Source organism: Drosophila eugracilis, unplaced genomic scaffold, assembly GCF_018153835.1.
Source record: "Drosophila eugracilis isolate 14026-0451.02 unplaced genomic scaffold, ASM1815383v1 contig_1765, whole genome shotgun sequence".
NCBI classification, from domain to species: domain Eukaryota; kingdom Metazoa; phylum Arthropoda; class Insecta; order Diptera; family Drosophilidae; genus Drosophila; species Drosophila eugracilis.
In genome coordinates this window covers 2,184,800-2,202,117 of record NW_024572605.1, presented here as the reverse complement: position 1 = coordinate 2,202,117, position 17,318 = coordinate 2,184,800, and the positions used below count along the sequence as shown (strand labels likewise).

Here is a 17,318-nt window from a genome sequence, read left to right as displayed (position 1 = left end):
TTAAATGCATTCTGCAGATGAGACAGCATACAAATGGTGCTGAGAGATCCGAGGCCCTGGGATAATTCACACTTAACCCGCGGCCAAATCAAACTGCCAGGCATTTGACATTTATGCGCTGGTTTTTTTTCTATTTTTTGTTTTTTTGGAAAAGCTGCCGCGGCACGCTAGGAAAATGCCACGGAGTTGCAGCTGAGCTGGAGATGATTTATGCACTCATTGTATCTGTAGTTGTGGCTGGAAAATTGCAGTTATCACGAACGAAACTCGGCTTTGGATTATGCTTTGGTTTCGGTTTAAGCTTTGGAGTCAGAGTTGGAGTTGGAGTTGGAGTTTCCCAGGCCGTGGATTTTGTCACTGAGGTTGCCCAGTCATTATTTATGAGGCGAGCGGTGCAATATGCAGCCAGGTGGGAACCGTGACGCAGTCTGTAAAATTAAATAATTGCGTTTCATTAAATGCCGTTTGCTATTTGCATAGGTATACATACGTTCTCCTCTCTTGCAAACAAAGTGCAAAGCAATTTGGCATAAACGTCATCGGGTCGAGTGGGCGGTGGTGGAAATCTGAGAATCCCGCCCCACAATTTTCCACGCCACTTGAGCGTAATTAAGCGTTGAACTTCTAAGCTCTAAGCAAATAGGAAACCCGTCGAGCGTCTCCACTCCAGGCCCACCCCTTATTTGCCCGTTTATCCCATAGTCCACATATATTGGCTATATATACAATACGGAGCAGTTTGCGCTTCGAATCGATGCTATTTTGATACTAGCAAATATTTGCAATTGGCCAATATGTGACTCGGTCGCTATTGTAGTGGCTATTTCTGGAGGCGAGTCAGGTGAGGATAATCCCAATTCCAATAAGCTAGGCTCGGCCGGAGTTGTGAAATAGTTTACGGCCAGTCAGCGAGTAAACAATCTATGGGGGATCTGGGCGATCTGGGCATTTTCCATGAGGCTACCACGCGCACAATAAGAACCAACAGCCTGCTTACAAACAAGCTGCTCAAATTTCCCTAATGGGGCAGAGTTCATTTGCCCCATGGAAGGCGATATGAATATCGGGTCCACGGCGTTCGAAGAAAGGTTGCCAGGAGCAAAAGGCAGAAGGCAAACTGATGCACGGAAAAAATTAAATATTTAAAATTTCTTTAAAAATTGAGTTATTCCAATACTGGAATATACTTTGCCTAACTTCTTTTTAAAACTAATATATATCTTCCTCTGTCTAACACTTACTTTATTACCTTAATCTGTCACTTTATAAAAGGTTCATTCATCTTCTTCTTTATAATCTTCAGCATTTCAGATTTTTGATGAATTTATTTGTTTCAGTGTGTAGCCCCTCCCCTTGATGTTTACACAGGCGGCACGACACTCACACTGTAATTAGGTGTATCCAGTGGATCCACTGCGACATACGAGTATCAACAACACATTGTCATTCTGGCCGGGCTAATTGAAAAGCTCTTCTCCACATGTCCACTTGTCTATATAACAATAAAGAGGGCGGTGGGCGTGGCCGGGGTCAGTGCATTGCCAATTCAAAGGGGAGTGGAAGGGGCGTGGCGATTGTGTAGTATTACTTACCGTTGCCTAGGCCAACAATAACAATACCCAATATCTATACAGTTTGACAGCATATTAGTGGCTCTTAAACTGTTCGCACGCAGTTACAGAAGCACTGACCTTGTCTGGCTAGTAAGGGTTTAAACATACATTTTAAAAATATATATAAGTTAATGATTATTATTATTTAAATTGTTATTATTTTGATTTTAATCTTAATTTTATATGCAGTTTAAAAAATGTGCAGATATTGAGGAAAATTTGTTTAAAAATGCTAAATGATGGTAATGGCTTTAAAACTTAGAACTTTTAAGGTTACAGGTTGGTGATTTTGAATAACAAAGACCTACACCAAAATTTGCAAAGTAATTGGATCACTACCAGAGTCTGATCACATTTGCATGCTATTCGCGACACTCACCCTTTTCAAGATAAAAACTAAACTTGATCTTAATTAAGAGCCTAATTAAAACGCATCGAATTACAGGCGACCCCAGCCATGCAATTAAAATCGAACAACTCGCCGGCTGATGCGTCGCCGCTGATAATTTCGGAAATGCCAATCAGATGAAAGGGCCAGTAGTGCAAATGTTTTCCGAACTGAACCGATCCTCCGCCCCTTGTCCGATGTCTCCCCATCCGATTGCGCGGTTTTGTGCGTTCTCCGTTGATTTGCTCTGGCGTCTGGGCGTTTCGCCGGTGAGTCAACGTCAACAAAGCGGGATGTCGCCGGCGATGTGGTTTCTTTGTTCTTTTGTTGACCAATCTCTGTCACGCCGAAAATGTTCGAGAGATCAAAGTACAAGTGGGCCAATTATACTGCCAAGAAGTGCGATTGTTCGCCAGACGGCTTTCAGAGGCAAGGAAAATCCCACAAGCTGATTAAAATCGTTAGTTATATTGGCAAACAATTTGTCTATGCGGCCTATACAATTACACAGATGTAGAGTTGTATGAGGGACCATGTACATTGGTAACTAAGACTAAACAATGCAACTTAGGCTACGCAAAGGAGGGGTGGCAACAATCTTTACACTTATTAACTAGGGTACGTAATGCACTAATCAGAGTCTCGATCATGGATCAGATCGGATCCGCAGTCGTTGCTTATCGCTAGTGTCATAAGCCGTACTTAAGGTATAACAAGGACTTAACGTGATCTACTGTACACCAGGCGCTGTGTCGCCTTAACCATCACCAGTCGTCCCTGGGCAGCCTGTAGGTGGTGTTGTCGCTACGAACGATATGGATTCCGGCTCCGTAATAGGGTATCACATAAGCGGAACCATCCGCCGGACCCACAACTTGTAGGGCAATTAGCACTATGTCAATGAGCTGGCCCAGGAACATGCCGCCAAGGGTACAGAACTTGAGTAGCCCAATGCCCGGGTAGCCTAAGTAGAACCTATCCACCCCGAACATGCCCAGGAAAACGGAGAGTAGCAAAGTAGTGTCCAGGTGGTAGCCATTTCTGTGTATATAATATTCGTTAGCGAATTAGGAAAAAAGGTCACACAACAATACCCACGTCCACTTGCAGGGCACTTCCCGGGTGAAGGTGGAGTTGCCCGTCTCCGTACAATTGATCTCATGGGCGGCAATGCACCAGACTCGGGCATGGCCCTCTTTGGTACATCCGGCCAATTGCTGCGTCCGCGGATCGATCTGACCCCTTGCCGGATCTGGGCACATAAACTGGCCCATCATTTGCAGCTCGTTGCAGTCGACATTTATCTGGTGGGTTCCCTTGGCGAAGAGGAGGAGCAGCAGCAAGAACGGGTGCACTGGGAACATGAGTGGTTTGGTTTTGGCCTCTTCGGTTTGCTAGGTGGTGGTGCTGTTTTGGCGGTGACTATTTGACACGGGAAGTATTCGTATTCGTTTTCAATTCGATGTTTTGTTTATTGCAGGCAGGCCAGGTTCTAAAATTGTTGTTGTTTGGGGCTCTAGGGCAGTGTGACCGCACTGGAAACGGGCAAATTTGCCGCACTGCATCGTACCAAAAAAATACTGCGACTTGGCGTTCTAAAAATATACTGCGAGTGTTAAGAACAGACTAACAGTGCACTGTTAATTAACAATGGACTAAATATCGATGGCGGTATATTTAAGTGCCGATAAAATAAAAACTTAACGAAATGTTTGATCATTATTTTGTCATTGAAACAGGCCCGCCTGTTTATTAAATATATACTTCTTACAGTTAAGTAAAACCTGAACATGCTTAATATTGGCAATTGTTTCGGGCGAAAGAGCTTCCTTAAAAGTTATTGCTACTTTTGATGTCTGACCAAAAGTACGATCTATGCAACCCTTTTCTCCGGACGAAAGCTCCACTAACTTGCCTACGTACTGATCACGTTTTGCCTCCTTCTTAAAAAGATTTTGAACTATCACTTCATTGGCATTAACCACTCGCTGAATGTTTCCCACTTTCTGTTTCCGCTTGAAGATGCCAAATTTTGGTAGCTCGTCTTGGATGAAATTTGCACACTGAGTTTGCCAGGCAATGTGTCCCCAAAAGGCCAAACGACAGCTGCTACTATGAACATCCATATCCAGTTTAGACGCAATCAAAGTCGAATTTGGAGGTGTCAGAACAGGGGTTTCAAACTGCAAAAGGGCATAGATCGTATCAGTGCATTGAACATCCGCAGGCAGAATTTCCTCCAGGTAATCGTACTCCTTGTCTAGTTGAAAGCCTTGAGTTTGGTGGTTCGTATCCCGAAACAAGGTGACATTGGCCATCACTGTGTCATGTCCCACTGAGATGTGCAGCTTGCTCTGTGATTTTATGGTCTGTTTATAATAGCGAATTGGTTTGAGTTGCAGGCACACAGCGTAGGTGGGTTTTAGGTAACCCGGCTGGGCGATGACACCACGTTCCAGCTGTTTGGCATTAAACTGTGTGACACAAAGTCCAATTCTATCCCCCATGGAGGCGGTGATCACGTTCTGGCGGAACATCTGCATGGATTTGACTTTCCTTTGCTCTCCCAGAGCTGGAAGCTCTATAACATCGTTCACCTGAACCTTTCCCTGGAGCAGAGTTCCTGTGCAGACGGTTCCCTGTCCTTTTATTGGGAAACAGTGATCAACGTACATGAGCAGCGGATCGGTTACGTTTCTTTGAGGCTGAAAAAAGGCATCTCTCAGTCTATTTCTTAACTCTGTGATATGGGTTCCTTCGAGAGCAGAAACAGCATACATTGGCACTCGACCACCGAAACTAGTAGCTTCCAATGTCTTCGTAAGGCGCGATTTAAGCTTTTCTATCTTTTCATCTCTCTGATTCTCTGGATAAACATCTATTTTGTTGATCACAACAATAAGTTTTTTCTGCAGGAGCTCTCCAATTATTAGACACTCCGCTGTCTGGGTTTGAATGCCTTTCTGTGCGTCCACCACGAGAAGCATTAGATCGATGATCTGAGCACCTGCAATTGTAAATGATTAGTAATCTTGTTGAGGTAAGTAAATCATAGGAGCACCTCCTATAATAGTACGAATAAGACTTGCATGGCCCGGACAGTCGACAAAAGTAAACTGGAGCTGTTGTCCTTGTGGCAAACTGGAAGGAGCCTCTAACAAAACGGCACTGAATCCCAAATCCAAGGTAATTCCTCGCTCTACGGATTGTGGATTCTTGTCGAAGGCGGCTGTACTGGAAATTGAGCTTAAGGCCTTGGCCAAAGTGGTCTTTCCGCTGTCCACATGACCGAGTAGGCCAATATTAAAGTTAATGGGCATTTTTTGCTCAGTCTAATATAAAATCATTAAAAAAATCAGGAGACCGCTTGAAAAACTAAATTGAGATGGTAGATTTTCGATAGTATGAAAATCAATAACAGTAGAGTTAATTAACAGGAGAACACTTTTAAAATGTACAGTGCTGTTATTTTTCGATAGCTATGTTAGGTACGATCACAAGTGTTCTAAAACTTGTTATCAGTTTACTAATTCGAGTGCTAAGATCTGTGTGGGGCAATCTGAATTTGTTGTGCTATTCTCATATTCCGTGTTTATTACACCTTATCGCAATGATTAGACAATGAAAACCAAACATTTGATTAAATTGTGATCTAGGATCCTGCGTTTAACAAGATAACGGTTGCACTATAGCACCAAAGCAAACTCAAAAATCCAGCCACTCTTTTTAATCTAAAGCACTCAAAGCGAAAGAGCGAAGTTTACAAAGTTGGATGACCGTTTTCACTTTTATTTATTGAAAACTGCGGTTTAGACCTCAGTTAGCTCATGGAGCAGTAAGCGAGCGGTTCTCTAGGCGCGCAATCCAACTTTTCCTAAATCACACCGTTATGGCCACCTACACTTCCATTATCCCCACAACCGTTAATCCCGATCTGCAGAAAGAACGCGATGGAGCCAGTTTTAGCAGTGAAGAACTCGCCGCATGGTGGGCTGGGGGCGAGGAGATTCTAAAGTTCAACCGGGGCGTTCGTAAGTCTATAAACCTAATCTTCGCGCTAATCAGTTGGAACGAACTACTCAAGGGTCATGCTGACTTTGCTGTTTTTTGTTTTTGACCAGGTGCATACATGCAGAAAGATGTGGATGTTTTGGGGATGCTGCAGTTGCAAAACAAATCGCACGAGGAGATTATTGAGGCTTCTACGCGTGGTGCTATTGATGCGGCCAAGAAGCTGCAACGTCTACAGGAGGAGCGTAATCCTGGCGGAGACGACTACTGGCCGTGAGTGATTCTTTCCCACTAATATCATGTACTTTACTTATCCCTAAAAACCTCGCTCATGCAGAAAAATGTTTGACCATCAAGTGATGTGGGGTCTCGTTCCCGGTGGAAATCCCTTTGGCGTTATGTACGTGATGTTGGTGAAAGCTCTCCAGGCTCAATGTACACCGGAGCAGTATGCTGACTTCGGCAAGCGTTTAGAACGTTTTGAGATTTGCGGCACATATGCTCAAACTGAACTGGGTCATGGAACCTACCTAAGAGGTCTGGAAACTCGAGCAGATTACGATCCAAAAACTGATGAATTTGTACTCAACACTCCCAAGATATCTTCATACAAGTTTTGGCCTGGAGGCTGTAAGTTTAGCTTTGTATATTGTTATTTGTAATTTCATTTTTGTAATAACATATGTCCTATCCCGTTCAGTGGGTCACAGTTCCAACCACTGTCTAGTTATGGCTCAGTTATATATCGACAACAAGTCGAAAGGACCGCACATGTTCTTTATCCAGGTGCGCGATGAGGAAACCCACGAGCCTCTGCCTGGCGTTCACATCGGTGATATTGGAAAGAAAATGGGCTTTATTGGAGTTAACAATGGCTTCCTTGGCTTGAAGGATGTGAGAATTCCACGTACTCGCATGCTGATGAGACATGCCCAGGTCAATGCTGATGGATCTTATATTAGTAGTCCCACAAATGTGCTCACCTACTTTGCCATGGTACGCACGCGCTGTGTAGTTGCTAAAAACAATTCCTTGATGTTGGCAGGTGCTGCCACCATTGCCACTAGGTACTCAGCTGTCCGTCGCCAGAGTCCCATAAACCCCAAGTAAGTTATTGTTTAAGGAGATATATTTTATATGACCTGTACCTATTGCTAACTTAAGGGAACCTGAGCCACAAATCATGGATCATGTTACTCAGCAAATGAAGCTCTTCCCGGAGATAGCAACTAGTTTGGCTTACCGACAGGCCAGTGATTACTTGTGGAAACTGTACGATGTTACCATTGAGGATATAGAAAACGGAAAATACGAGCGTTTGCCAGAGTTGCATTCCCTTTCCTGTGCTTTGAAAGTTACCTGTTCCATGGATTCTGCCTCAGGAGTAGAACGATTACGACTGGCCTGTGGTGGTCACGGTTACCTCACCTCATCCAACATGAGCAACCTTTACGTTAATGCTACCGCAGCCTGCACTTACGAGGGTGAGAATACGGTTCTCCTCCTGCAGATCGGCCGTTTTTTGATGAAAACTTGGCGAGCGGCGTTGAGTGGAGCTCCACTGCCGCCCACCGTTCGCTATTTAGCCGAGGTGCAAAAGAATCCGGATTTCGGCAAGTGGACGGGTAGTTGGGAAAACATGGTGAAGGCCATGCAGTACGCAGCAGCCAAGTAAGTTAGAAAATCCTTTATATTTTATTTTAGCCTTTACTAAAACGATTTACATTACAGTAAGACCCGCTTGGCTTTCAAGAGCCTTTCCAACCGCTTGTCCAAGGGCGAGACCGAGGCGAATGCTGCTAATCACACGGGCATTGAGTTCACCCAGGCAGCAGAGGTGGGCTTGAACTTTCATTGAACTTTGATCGATTGATTTCTAAAAATCTCTATATTTTTTCTTGCCCTTTAGCTTCATGGACGTGCCTTTGTTTTCGGTTCGTTCACCGAAGAGGTGACTGGTCCCAAATCTAAGAAACGTTCCACTGCGTTTAACCGAGTTCTGGAAAACCTTTTGGAGCTGTACCTGGTCAAGGAGACACTTAATCAACTGGGCCATCTGCTGAGGGTAACTTAATACCTTTAATAAATTGATGTTTGTTGAATGCTCAATATATATTTACTCATTTTCCAGTTTATTGAGATAACCGATACGGATCTAACAAAGCTGCAGGATCGCTTGGAAACTGTGCTCACCAAACTGCGACCTGATGCTGTGGCCATTGTCGATGGATTCGACTTTAGTGATCTTCAACTGAACTCCACCTTGGGCTCTTACGATGGCAATGCCTATGAACGTATCTTCGATGCGGCCCTCAAAAATCCGGCCAACCAAAAACCAGTGCCAAAGTCCTTCCACGAGATCCTGAAACCCTTCATGAAGTCTAACATCTAGTGCCTAGCACATTTTTATTACGTTTTTAAATCCATTATCTAGTGACAAGCTTAGCTTGATGTTTATACCCTTGTGTATTGGTGATGTGTAATTCTCTTAAATAATATTTATACCCAACATATACCGCTCTTTTACTAAATTCTGTGCTACATCTTGAATATTTACTCTTTCTTAAGTTGTGATGATCAGCCTTCTCTCTTGTAAAAGCTGTCATGTGCACTTTGCCCCGCGAGAGCTTTTCCTTCTCGCCGATCCACTAGTGTTCGCTCAGTAGTCGCGTGGAGCTCACAGCTGTTGGTTGGCTCTAGTCTTCAGTTGAAAAAGTTTTTATATTTTGTTTAATATTTTTCGCGAACCTAGCACAATGTCGCATATTAAAAACTTAATACCGAACACAGTTAATCCAGATCTTCAAAAGGAACGCACTGGAGCAGAATTCAATGTGGAGGAGTTTTCTGCTTGGTGGCACGGTGGTCAGGGAAAGCTGAAGACCAAACGCGAAATCGGTAAGTATTGGAGATAACATCAATAGCGTGACGGTGGTGTTCGTGTTAGGGCTCAGGTATTGGTCTTTGACTATTCTTTTTGATAAACAAGAAAATAAGGGTCCAAAGAGTCCATCAAATGGCCGCAAAGTCCAAAAAGAATTAAACATTGTTAAACAGGTGAATTTAAACTGATAAAACTATCAATATTGAAAGTAAATGATAGTAGTTATATTGATAGTAGTTGCCGGTATCTACGATAACGTGCAATTGCATAGTGCCTAGGTTTCTTATCAGCTAAACAACGGGCTCATCCACGCCCCCAGGTGATAACAAAAACCACAGTAAGGCCTTTATAAAACGAAATAACGAGAATGGGAATATAAAAATTTGTAATAATTGAAAAACTAATACATTGTTTCAATTTTGTATACAATAGAAACGGCTATCTTCAGTGACCTGGAGGATGGCTACGGCATCGATCACGAGTATATGTCCCACGAGGAGGTATACAATTCGAGTGTGAAGAAGGTGGCTGAGGCTGCTACCAAACTGAAGGCCCTTCAGAACAAACTTAATCCTGGAGGCAACGATATCTGGCCGTGAGTTCAAACCACAAGATTTTGAGAAGTGGTTTTATTAATCTTATCTCTGCATTCTTGCAGTGGAGTGCTGTTCAATGCTCAAAGTTTTGGACTCTTTCCGGCTAATCATCCCGTTGCCACCCACATCACTATGTTTGTGGATGTGATCAAAGGTCAGGGTACACCTGAACAGGTGGAGAAATGGGGCAAGGCGGCGGAGAACTGCAACATTATTGGTACTTATGCCCAAACGGAACTGGCCCATGGAACCAATGTCCGTGGGTTGGCCACTCGAGCGGACTTTGACCCCAAAACGGATGAGTTTGTGCTAAACACACCCAACTTGGAGGCCTATAAGTGGTGGCCAGGCGGCTGTAAGTGCTAGGATATCCCAAATGCCATTTTGATTTCAATCATCTTCTTCCTTTTAGTGGGACACACTGCCAATCATGCCATGGTGGTGGCTCAGTTGTATATTGGTGATGTCCACCACGGCGTGCAAATGTTCATTGTGCCGGTGAGAGATGCGGAGAGCCCATATGCCCCTGCCCGGAATCGATATTGGCGAGATTGGCAAGAAGCTCGGCATGGCGTCCGTGAAATCAGGGTTTCCTGGGTATGAACAATGTTCGGATTCCACGCACCAACATGCTCATGAAATTCGCCAAGGTGGAGCGGGATGGCACCTTCAAAGCCAGCCCAGCATCAAAGCTAAACTACCTGACCATGGTGTACACTCGTTGCTTGATCGTCAACCTGAACTCTACGCTGCTCCTGGCTTCGGCTACAATAGCCACCAGGTACTCAGCGGTGCGACGACAGAGTCCTATTGAACCAAAGTGAGTGCTTTTCAGGGATATTTAGATACTTTTATAACTTCGGTTAACCAACAGCCAACCCGAGCCCCAGATCATTGATCATGTTACCCAGCGCCTGAAGCTCTTCCCCGAGATCGCAACTGGAATGGCCTATCACTTGGCCGCCGAGTACATGTGGGAGATTTATGCCCAGACCGTACAGGAGGCCAACAGCGGCAAGTTCGATCGTTTGCCTGACATGCACGTCCTATCCTGCGCTCTCAAAGTTCTCTGCACCACCGACGGATGTGCTGGCATTGAAAAGCTTCGCCTGTCCACTGGAGGACATGGTTACCTTACGGCCGCTAATTTGAGCAACATCTATGGCAATGCTGTAGCAGCCTACACATATGAGGGCGAGAACACAGTGCTGCTTCTGCAAATTGGACGTGCTCTGGTCAAGGCATGGGCTTCCTTCGAGGAAAATAAACCAGTTTCCGCCTCGTACAGCTACTTTGCCACCTCAATGAAGCTGAAGGAGTTTCCCAAATGGGACGACTCCTGGCAGTGCATCATCAAGGCGTTGCAATATACGGCAGCTCAGTGAGTTTCCTCTGAAATCATAATTAATACCTATTATTCAATTTATTTACCTTTAGTAAAACCCGCATTGCATTTGAGAATCTGGCGAATCGCATGATCAGCGGTCAGTCTCAGGGTGTGGCGGCAAACAACACAGGAATTGAACTAACCCGTGCTGCTGAGGTATTTAAGACATATTTTACTCATCTGACGTTATTAACCAGTAATAAATAACGTTTCCCAGCTTCATGGTCGACAGTTTGTGTGCCAGACATTCCTAGAGCAGATTACAGGACCCAAGGCCCAAAAGCGTTCCCCGGCTCTCAACAAGGTTTTGGAGAACGTGCTGGAACTGTTCCTGGTCCAGACAGTGCTCAATAACCTCAATGATGTTTTGAGAGTAAGTTTTTCTCGGCTATTCCATATGATAACTTATGATTAATCAACTTTGTCTTGAAACCAGTTCATCAGCCTCAGCGATGCAGATCTGCGATCACTGCAGAAACGTCTGGAGGTTTCGCTGGAGAAGTTCCGACCCAATGCGGTGGCCATTTGCGATGGCTTTGAGTTCCACGACCGTGTTCTGAACTCAGTTTTGGGCTGTTACGATGGCAACGTGTATCCCAGACTCTTCGATTCGGCCAAGCGCAGCACCATGAACCAAAAGCCCGTACAAAAATCCTTTGAAACCTACCTGAAACCCCTGATGAAGGCTAATCTGTAAAGCAAACACCAACGGCCCTGTGTATATAAATGAATATGTTAATAGAAACGAGATGTTTTGTTTAAATTAGTTTTATACCAGTTTTATTTAGCAAATCAAAACCAATTTCTCAGTACATTCAGCGCATTTTAAAAAAACTAACAAACTAAACGCTTACAAAGTAGCAAAAAAAGTTTGATGTAAAATTTGACAAAACGTACTATGGGTCGAGAGTTGAACAAACATAGTACTTGTACATATCAAAAAAGTTGCGGTTGCGTTTTTTACAGTGTAGAAAAAGTTGTGTTCAGAAAAATGTTTTTGTTCCAGTTGCTGCTGCTGTTCATGTTTTTGTGTTTGCTTGTGTCTCAGTGTGTGTGTGTGTGTGTGTTGGTTTTTGAGTGTGTAAGTTTCAGTTTGAGTAGATTGTGGATTGTGGAAGGGGGTTTTAGTTTTCTGTTCTGATGATGTTCGAAATTTCCCTTTGTTATATGCTCTGCTGTCGAAGTAGTAGTATGTTAATTCATTATTTATGCATTATACACAGTTACACACACAATTGATTTATGTTGCTAATTATATACTTATATGTTATATATTAGTTTTCGTTTTTTCATAACTTTCTTTTCGCAATGAAAATATGGCATGAGAGTTGGAGAGAGAATATTGGTTGACTAACAATTAAACAAGTATTGCAGCTAATTGGTTGGTTGTGTGGGTGGTGGGTGTTGGGTATATGGGTGAGTATAACATTTGTTGCTGGACTGCTTGCTTTCGTTTAAATTCAAAATGATTTTGCCATGTAAACTTAACAATTAATTTTCACTATTGCAATGTGGTTATCTGTGGATGTTGTGGCGGTTTTTGTTGTTGTTGTTCTCGTTCGTAATTCGCTTTTGTATTTTGTATTTTGCTTGCAAAACTAAACAATTGTCATTGACAGCGAACGTAAAAACTAAATAAATGCACAATAATTAATGCGTTAATCCGATTTTGATTCTTAGCCATGGAAGAAGCAGTTGAGTCAAGCGAAGGAAATCTCGAATAACTCTAAAACCCAAGTGGAAACCTAAATTAATGTACAATTGCTTTCTCGTTGACGATCTCTCATTTCTGCTTAGTTGTTTGAATTCATTTCCCAATTTCAATTTCATTTCAATAAATATTCGTGGTTTTGTGTTTTCTAGAAAAAAGTAGAAATAGTTCTTTTTCATTTCAATTCTGTTTGTTTTTTGTCAGTTTGCCAGAAGGGTTCACAGTGTTTCATCATAAATCTGTTTTAGTATTTTTTGTTTTTCGTTTTTTGTTTGGTTTTTGTTTTTAGGAATTACACTAATAATTACATAGTTTTGCTTATGTATAACTTAAAAACATTTATGCATCGATTTCCGTTCGTTATGTGCCGCACAATTCATAATAATAATAATTACCTTCATTGGACTTTGTTTTGTTAGACAATTGATAATTGATTGGTGGAAAATAAAGAGTTAAGTGTGGGCGTGTGTGAGTGGTTCGACGAGGGGTCCTATCGAGAGAGTTGAGAGATAATCGTGATGTATCCAATTCGCTTTCGTTATTCAGCTAACATATATAATCCATACATTTATATTCAATATGCACGAAAGTTGCCCTTTACATCTATGTAGTTGGATGCGCGTGTGTGTGTGTGTTTGTGTGTATTATTATAGTTATTATTATTCAATTTTCTCCTGCTCATTCTGCTTTTGCTCTACATACTCGTAATTCATAATTAATTCGCTTAATTTTGCCCGCCCTTATATTGGTTTCACTATTTATATATAATATATTATTTATATATTAAATTTTGCATCATTTATTTGCAATTATATTTGATATTCTTGTTTGTTTTTGTCGCTTAAAACTTACTTAATTAGAAAAGTCGCATACACACACCCACACACACGCAGAGAGTTCATTTGCCTGTCTGTGTGTGTGTATCTTGCATTAACTTACAGGTAAGTTTTCATTTTTTTCATTTTTCTCTTCCTTTTTTATGTTTTTTGTTTTTCTTTCGATATTATATTGCCGATTTGTTTCTTGTTTGTTTTTATTTAGTTTTAGTGTTATTTACCCCTCACGAAAAATTGTGTGTGTTTTCTGAAAATGTTTGAAATTTTCAATTGTTTTTGTGTTAGTTTAGCTGCTGCGGATGAGTTATCCTTGTTGTAGTGGTTCGCTGATGATGGTGCTCCGCCAATCCACCACTCCGACACTCCGCACAGTGTATCCAGTTGAGCCCAACCAAATCCAGTCGCTCCGCCTCTGTCCAGTCGCTTCCCTATCCTCGCCCTCACACTACGATCCTGTACTTGTGGTCAACTTAATACCTGCGCGCCGTGCCATTATCTCAGGCGTAGAACTCGCGATTATTCGCGTTTTTCGCATACGAATTGTTGGCCGGCGATCTCTTGGGCTCGTCCAGCGCATACGATCCCTCGTCCTTTTTCCTCATGCGGTACACGATGAACATGACCACGAGTATGGCGCAGAGCAGGCCGACGACGGCACCGCCAATAACAGCTATGGAGGAGAGAAAAAATTTAGTGATCTTTGTCCTATGGCATTAGCCTTACATGGCGTATAAGTAATATCTGATTTCGAAAAGCATTACTCATACGCAGTGTTAACTCAAAGATAAGTTAAAGTCAATGATAGATACTCACCAGCCAGGATTCCGGGCTGCGAGAAGAAGCTCGACGTGCGATCGTCCTCGCTCATGATGACCACTTCGTTGCCGTTAACCCTGTGATCGATGGTCTTCGTGTCGGAGGGCTGGCTATTCACGTTCGTGTTGGGGTCCAATTCGTGCACGTCGCTGCCACCTGCGCCCGCTGTTTCGGAGAGAGAGAGAAGGCATTACGGCAATGAGAAAGAGATTCAGTGTGGAAAAGTCCATTTATGCCCATGACGTGCAAGCAAAATCAAACAAAACAGAGAGAGTGAGACAGAGAGTGGCTGTTTTGTTTCTTATCGTATCGTATCGTGTTGTGTTGTGATGTGTGTTGTGGGTATTCAATTAAATTGATTCGAGTGTCAATATTGGTTTTAGTGAGCGGTATACGTATACGAATGCGTAAACATGTGTGTATGTTGTGCGTGTGTTAATGAGCTGTTATGCAGTATTTACAAGGCTTAATGTTAGTCGAGCAGCGTTGACTACATAGGGAAACTTACATCTAGTTCTTATGCGGCATGGTATGTCCCAAAAGATGAGCCACAAAATCTAATTTTCTACTCTTAGATATTAAACATATCATAACATACTTTAAGCTACGATTAATATTATCAAGAACCTACTACATAGCTCCTACGGAAAGTTAACGCATGACAGATCCTGACAAAAACTGTTGACAGTTAATTTCACGGCAATGAGCAGGGATTTGCAGAAAAGTTTTCAGCGAAATGAAAAAGTTTTTGTCAGCTACGAATGCAAATTGTGGGAAATTTTTCTTCTTAATTTCGAGGGTTGACTTAAGCCCAAGAAAATCGGCCATTATATAGCCTTCTTGATATTGACAGGCGAGCTAAAAAGTAATTGCAATTGCCTGTCAAGTTTAGATTCTATTTAATTGGCATTTTCCCCCTGACTTCTGCATATGTATGGACTCTTTGTTTTTAGAAACAGCTATTGTTGAATCCCCACGCCCACTTTTGAAGCTCCCCAAGCAGCTGAAGACAAACAAATTGCTTGTTTAGCCCTTGTACTCGCACTTCTTGGCAACTCAAACACGAAAACCCACACATGGCTGCTGCTCCCTTGAGGGGCGGCATATTAATTAGGTAATGCCCTCGAGGGCTCCTTGAATTGGCCCTCGCGAATAAACCTCTCGAATTGATTTTATATGCGCTCTGCAAACTCGGGGAAATCAAGGCGATACCAGGAGCAGTTCTTTGAGTCGCCGCTCCGGAGCTATAAATATTTGCCTTTCAATGCGATTTCCAAGAGCAAATGGATTTCTCAGCTGCTGTCTTTGAGATTGCTTCTCTGTCTTGCCATTCCATTGATTGTCTGCTTGTCTTCAAGACTTTCTGTTTGCTGAGAACCAATAAAGGTGGCTCCCTCCCTCCATGTGTGTGTGTGTGTCTGGATTTGATGGGAAAATGCACTTTGTTGCCAGGGATTTGGATTTGGGGGTGAGGAGGTGGAGCAGCTGGGTTTGATTTTGTGCTCGAATGTTTCGTGTGGTCAGCTGTGCGCAATTATGGCAAAATTATTGCCAGGGCTGTTTGTCACCAGCGCTAGTCGACCGTATTGATTGTGTTTGTGCTCTCGGTCGAGGCGTGGCAATTGCAAAGCAAACATCAAAGCCATAAGCCCGCAGAACCCACACCCCCGATTGCCATTAGGCCATGTTTCAGTTTCTGGCGGTGCACTGCTCCTATGGTTAGGGGCTGATTCTGAGAGAGGTACAAGGACGTACAGGGAAATAAATCTATTTGAAAGCTTCTCTGGAAATATTTTCTAGGATGTCTTGGACTTGCATAAATCTCTATAATAAATTTTAAGCTGTGATTTCTTCTGAAAAAGTGTGGAATTTCAGGAAAATTTAGTACAATCCCATCTTTTCTTTGGTATTTCTGTTTCTAAAAGCTTAGTTTTTCTCTAAGTGAACTCGCCCACGTAGCGCTATCAGGCGCAACAATGCCTCAAGTAAGCGGCTACAGTTACGCTCAAAAGGCAGATGGGAATGGGAATGGGAATGGTAATGGGCAGCAGGAACTGGAGGAGCCTCTTGCCATTGCCAGGACTCGGTGATTTTTCATTTGAAGTGCCTGCGAAGCACACCAAGTGTTTTTCCCCACCAACAAAGCACAAAGCAAAATCACTGCGCGGCTTAGTGCGATTTTCCAGGCGATTTTCATTCAACCGAACTACAGGAGGCGGAGCAGTGTTAATGGAACTTTATGCCTGGGGCAAGTATTGCAGACTGTCTGCCGCCCTCGACTCCTTGATGGAGTGCTCTCCCTGTTGCAACTTAATCGATTGTTTGGCTTTGGCTTTGGTTTTGCCTCTGTCCTTTGTTTGTTCACCGTTCGACGTTCGCCGTTCACTGCTTGGCACGATAAAAGCTTTTAAACTATCCTTAAAATATTCGCCTTAATCTAGCTTAAGGTTAGAACTAAACACTTAAACGATGAGGGATGTCGGGGGAAAGTGTGTTGACTCTGCGGGAGTTTTTCCAATTGAATGAACGACAAAAACAGAGTGAACGGAAAACGGAAATGATTGAATGAATTGGTTATGAATGAATGTGTTGGAATTATGTGGTAAATTGGTCAGTCCCAGGACATGAGCAGACTGAGACCGACACAGAGAGAGGTTTTCCCGAGCACCCGCAGCGTTGACCGTAGAGACTTTTCAGAGCGCGACGAATAAACTAAATCATATTTTAACGCACGCACATACACCAAGTACTTAAACGGGGAACTTAATTTGACTAACAAATACTGGAAATGTAAAGTACTCAAAGTGCACGCAGAAAGACTACGCAAAGAAGGCAAAGCAAGTATACGTAAATGGGAAACACAACCACTTAAAATAGGCAAAAGTACTAAGGAAATAAAAGGAAAGTACTACTAATACCTGTAATAAAATTAAAAAGCAAAAGTACATTACAAGTAATAATAAAACATAAAACCAAAGCAGAATGACCCAAGCAAAGCCAAGAGTTACTTAGCCAGGAAACAAGTTAAGATACAAATAAATATTTTTGGTTTTTACAGAAAAGTGCAAGGACGAAA

General features: G+C 42.8%; 5 protein-coding genes across 8 annotated transcripts in view; 2 read left to right on the top strand and 3 right to left on the bottom strand.

Moving 5' to 3' along the window:
• Nucleotides 1-2,453: 2,453 nt before the first annotated feature.
• Nucleotides 2,454-3,545, bottom strand: LOC108108914 (TM2 domain-containing protein CG10795). The gene is made up of 2 exons (XM_017217164.2): nt 3,100-3,545; nt 2,454-3,042 (listed from the first exon to the last, which is right to left on the bottom strand). Exons 1-2 carry the CDS (start codon nt 3,363-3,365, stop codon nt 2,766-2,768), a joined length of 543 nt encoding a protein of 180 aa, XP_017072653.1. The 5' UTR covers nt 3,366-3,545; the 3' UTR covers nt 2,454-2,765.
• A 134-nt stretch (nt 3,546-3,679) lies between these two features.
• On the bottom strand, nt 3,680-5,422 carry LOC108108925 (selenocysteine-specific elongation factor). The gene is made up of 2 exons (XM_017217177.2): nt 5,063-5,422; nt 3,680-5,008 (listed from the first exon to the last, which is right to left on the bottom strand). The coding sequence occupies exons 1-2, from the start codon at nt 5,319-5,321 to the stop codon at nt 3,729-3,731; spliced, it is 1,539 nt and encodes a 512-aa protein (XP_017072666.1). The 5' UTR covers nt 5,322-5,422; the 3' UTR covers nt 3,680-3,728.
• Nucleotides 5,423-5,539: 117 nt separating this feature from the next.
• Nucleotides 5,540-8,474, top strand: LOC108109168 (probable peroxisomal acyl-coenzyme A oxidase 1). The gene is made up of 8 exons (XM_017217591.2): nt 5,540-6,032; nt 6,123-6,285; nt 6,350-6,642; nt 6,713-7,118; nt 7,177-7,683; nt 7,744-7,849; nt 7,922-8,077; nt 8,144-8,474. Exons 1-8 carry the CDS (start codon nt 5,891-5,893, stop codon nt 8,402-8,404), a joined length of 2,034 nt encoding a protein of 677 aa, XP_017073080.2. The 5' UTR covers nt 5,540-5,890; the 3' UTR covers nt 8,405-8,474.
• Nucleotides 8,475-8,663: 189 nt separating this feature from the next.
• LOC108109169 (probable peroxisomal acyl-coenzyme A oxidase 1) lies at nt 8,664-11,642 on the top strand. Its single transcript, XM_017217592.2, is given in 10 exon segments — nt 8,664-8,910; nt 9,329-9,491; nt 9,555-9,847; nt 9,905-10,008; nt 10,010-10,072; nt 10,074-10,312; nt 10,367-10,873; nt 10,930-11,035; nt 11,097-11,252; nt 11,316-11,642. Coding segments are annotated over 10 exon segments (2,034 nt in total). The 5' UTR covers nt 8,664-8,768; the 3' UTR covers nt 11,577-11,642.
• LOC108109048 (syndecan) overlaps nt 11,643-17,318 on the bottom strand; it is a 95,418-nt gene continuing 89,742 nt past the window's right edge. For all 4 annotated transcript variants that reach the window (XM_017217362.2, XM_017217361.2, XM_017217360.2 and 1 more), the window contains 2 exons: nt 14,240-14,407; nt 11,643-14,096 (listed from right to left, as the gene is read on the bottom strand). In XM_017217362.2, coding sequence (XP_017072851.1) covers nt 13,924-14,096; nt 14,240-14,407 — 341 coding nt within the window. In that variant the 3' untranslated portion in view covers nt 11,643-13,923. The remainder of the gene's footprint in view (nt 14,097-14,239; nt 14,408-17,318) is intronic.

Bases quoted from the DNA above. Each gene is read 5' to 3' on its own strand.
- LOC108108925 (XM_017217177.2), bottom strand. From the start codon at position 5,321: ATGCCCATTAACTTTAATATTGGCCTACTCGGTCATGTGGACAGCGGA. The intron at 5,009-5,062 runs GTGCTCCTATGA...TTACAATTGCAG, and splicing joins TATTCGTACTATTATAGGAG to GTGCTCAGATCATCGATCTA.
- LOC108109168 (XM_017217591.2), top strand. From the start codon at position 5,891: ATGGCCACCTACACTTCCATTATCCCCACAACCGTTAATCCCGATCTG. The intron at 6,033-6,122 runs GTAAGTCTATAA...GTTTTTGACCAG, and splicing joins AAAGTTCAACCGGGGCGTTC to GTGCATACATGCAGAAAGAT. The intron at 7,684-7,743 runs GTAAGTTAGAAA...TTTACATTACAG, and splicing joins ATGCAGTACGCAGCAGCCAA to TAAGACCCGCTTGGCTTTCA.
- LOC108108914 (XM_017217164.2), bottom strand. From the start codon at position 3,365: ATGTTCCCAGTGCACCCGTTCTTGCTGCTGCTCCTCCTCTTCGCCAAG. The intron at 3,043-3,099 runs GTGGGTATTGTT...TTATATACACAG, and splicing joins GAAGTGCCCTGCAAGTGGAC to AAATGGCTACCACCTGGACA.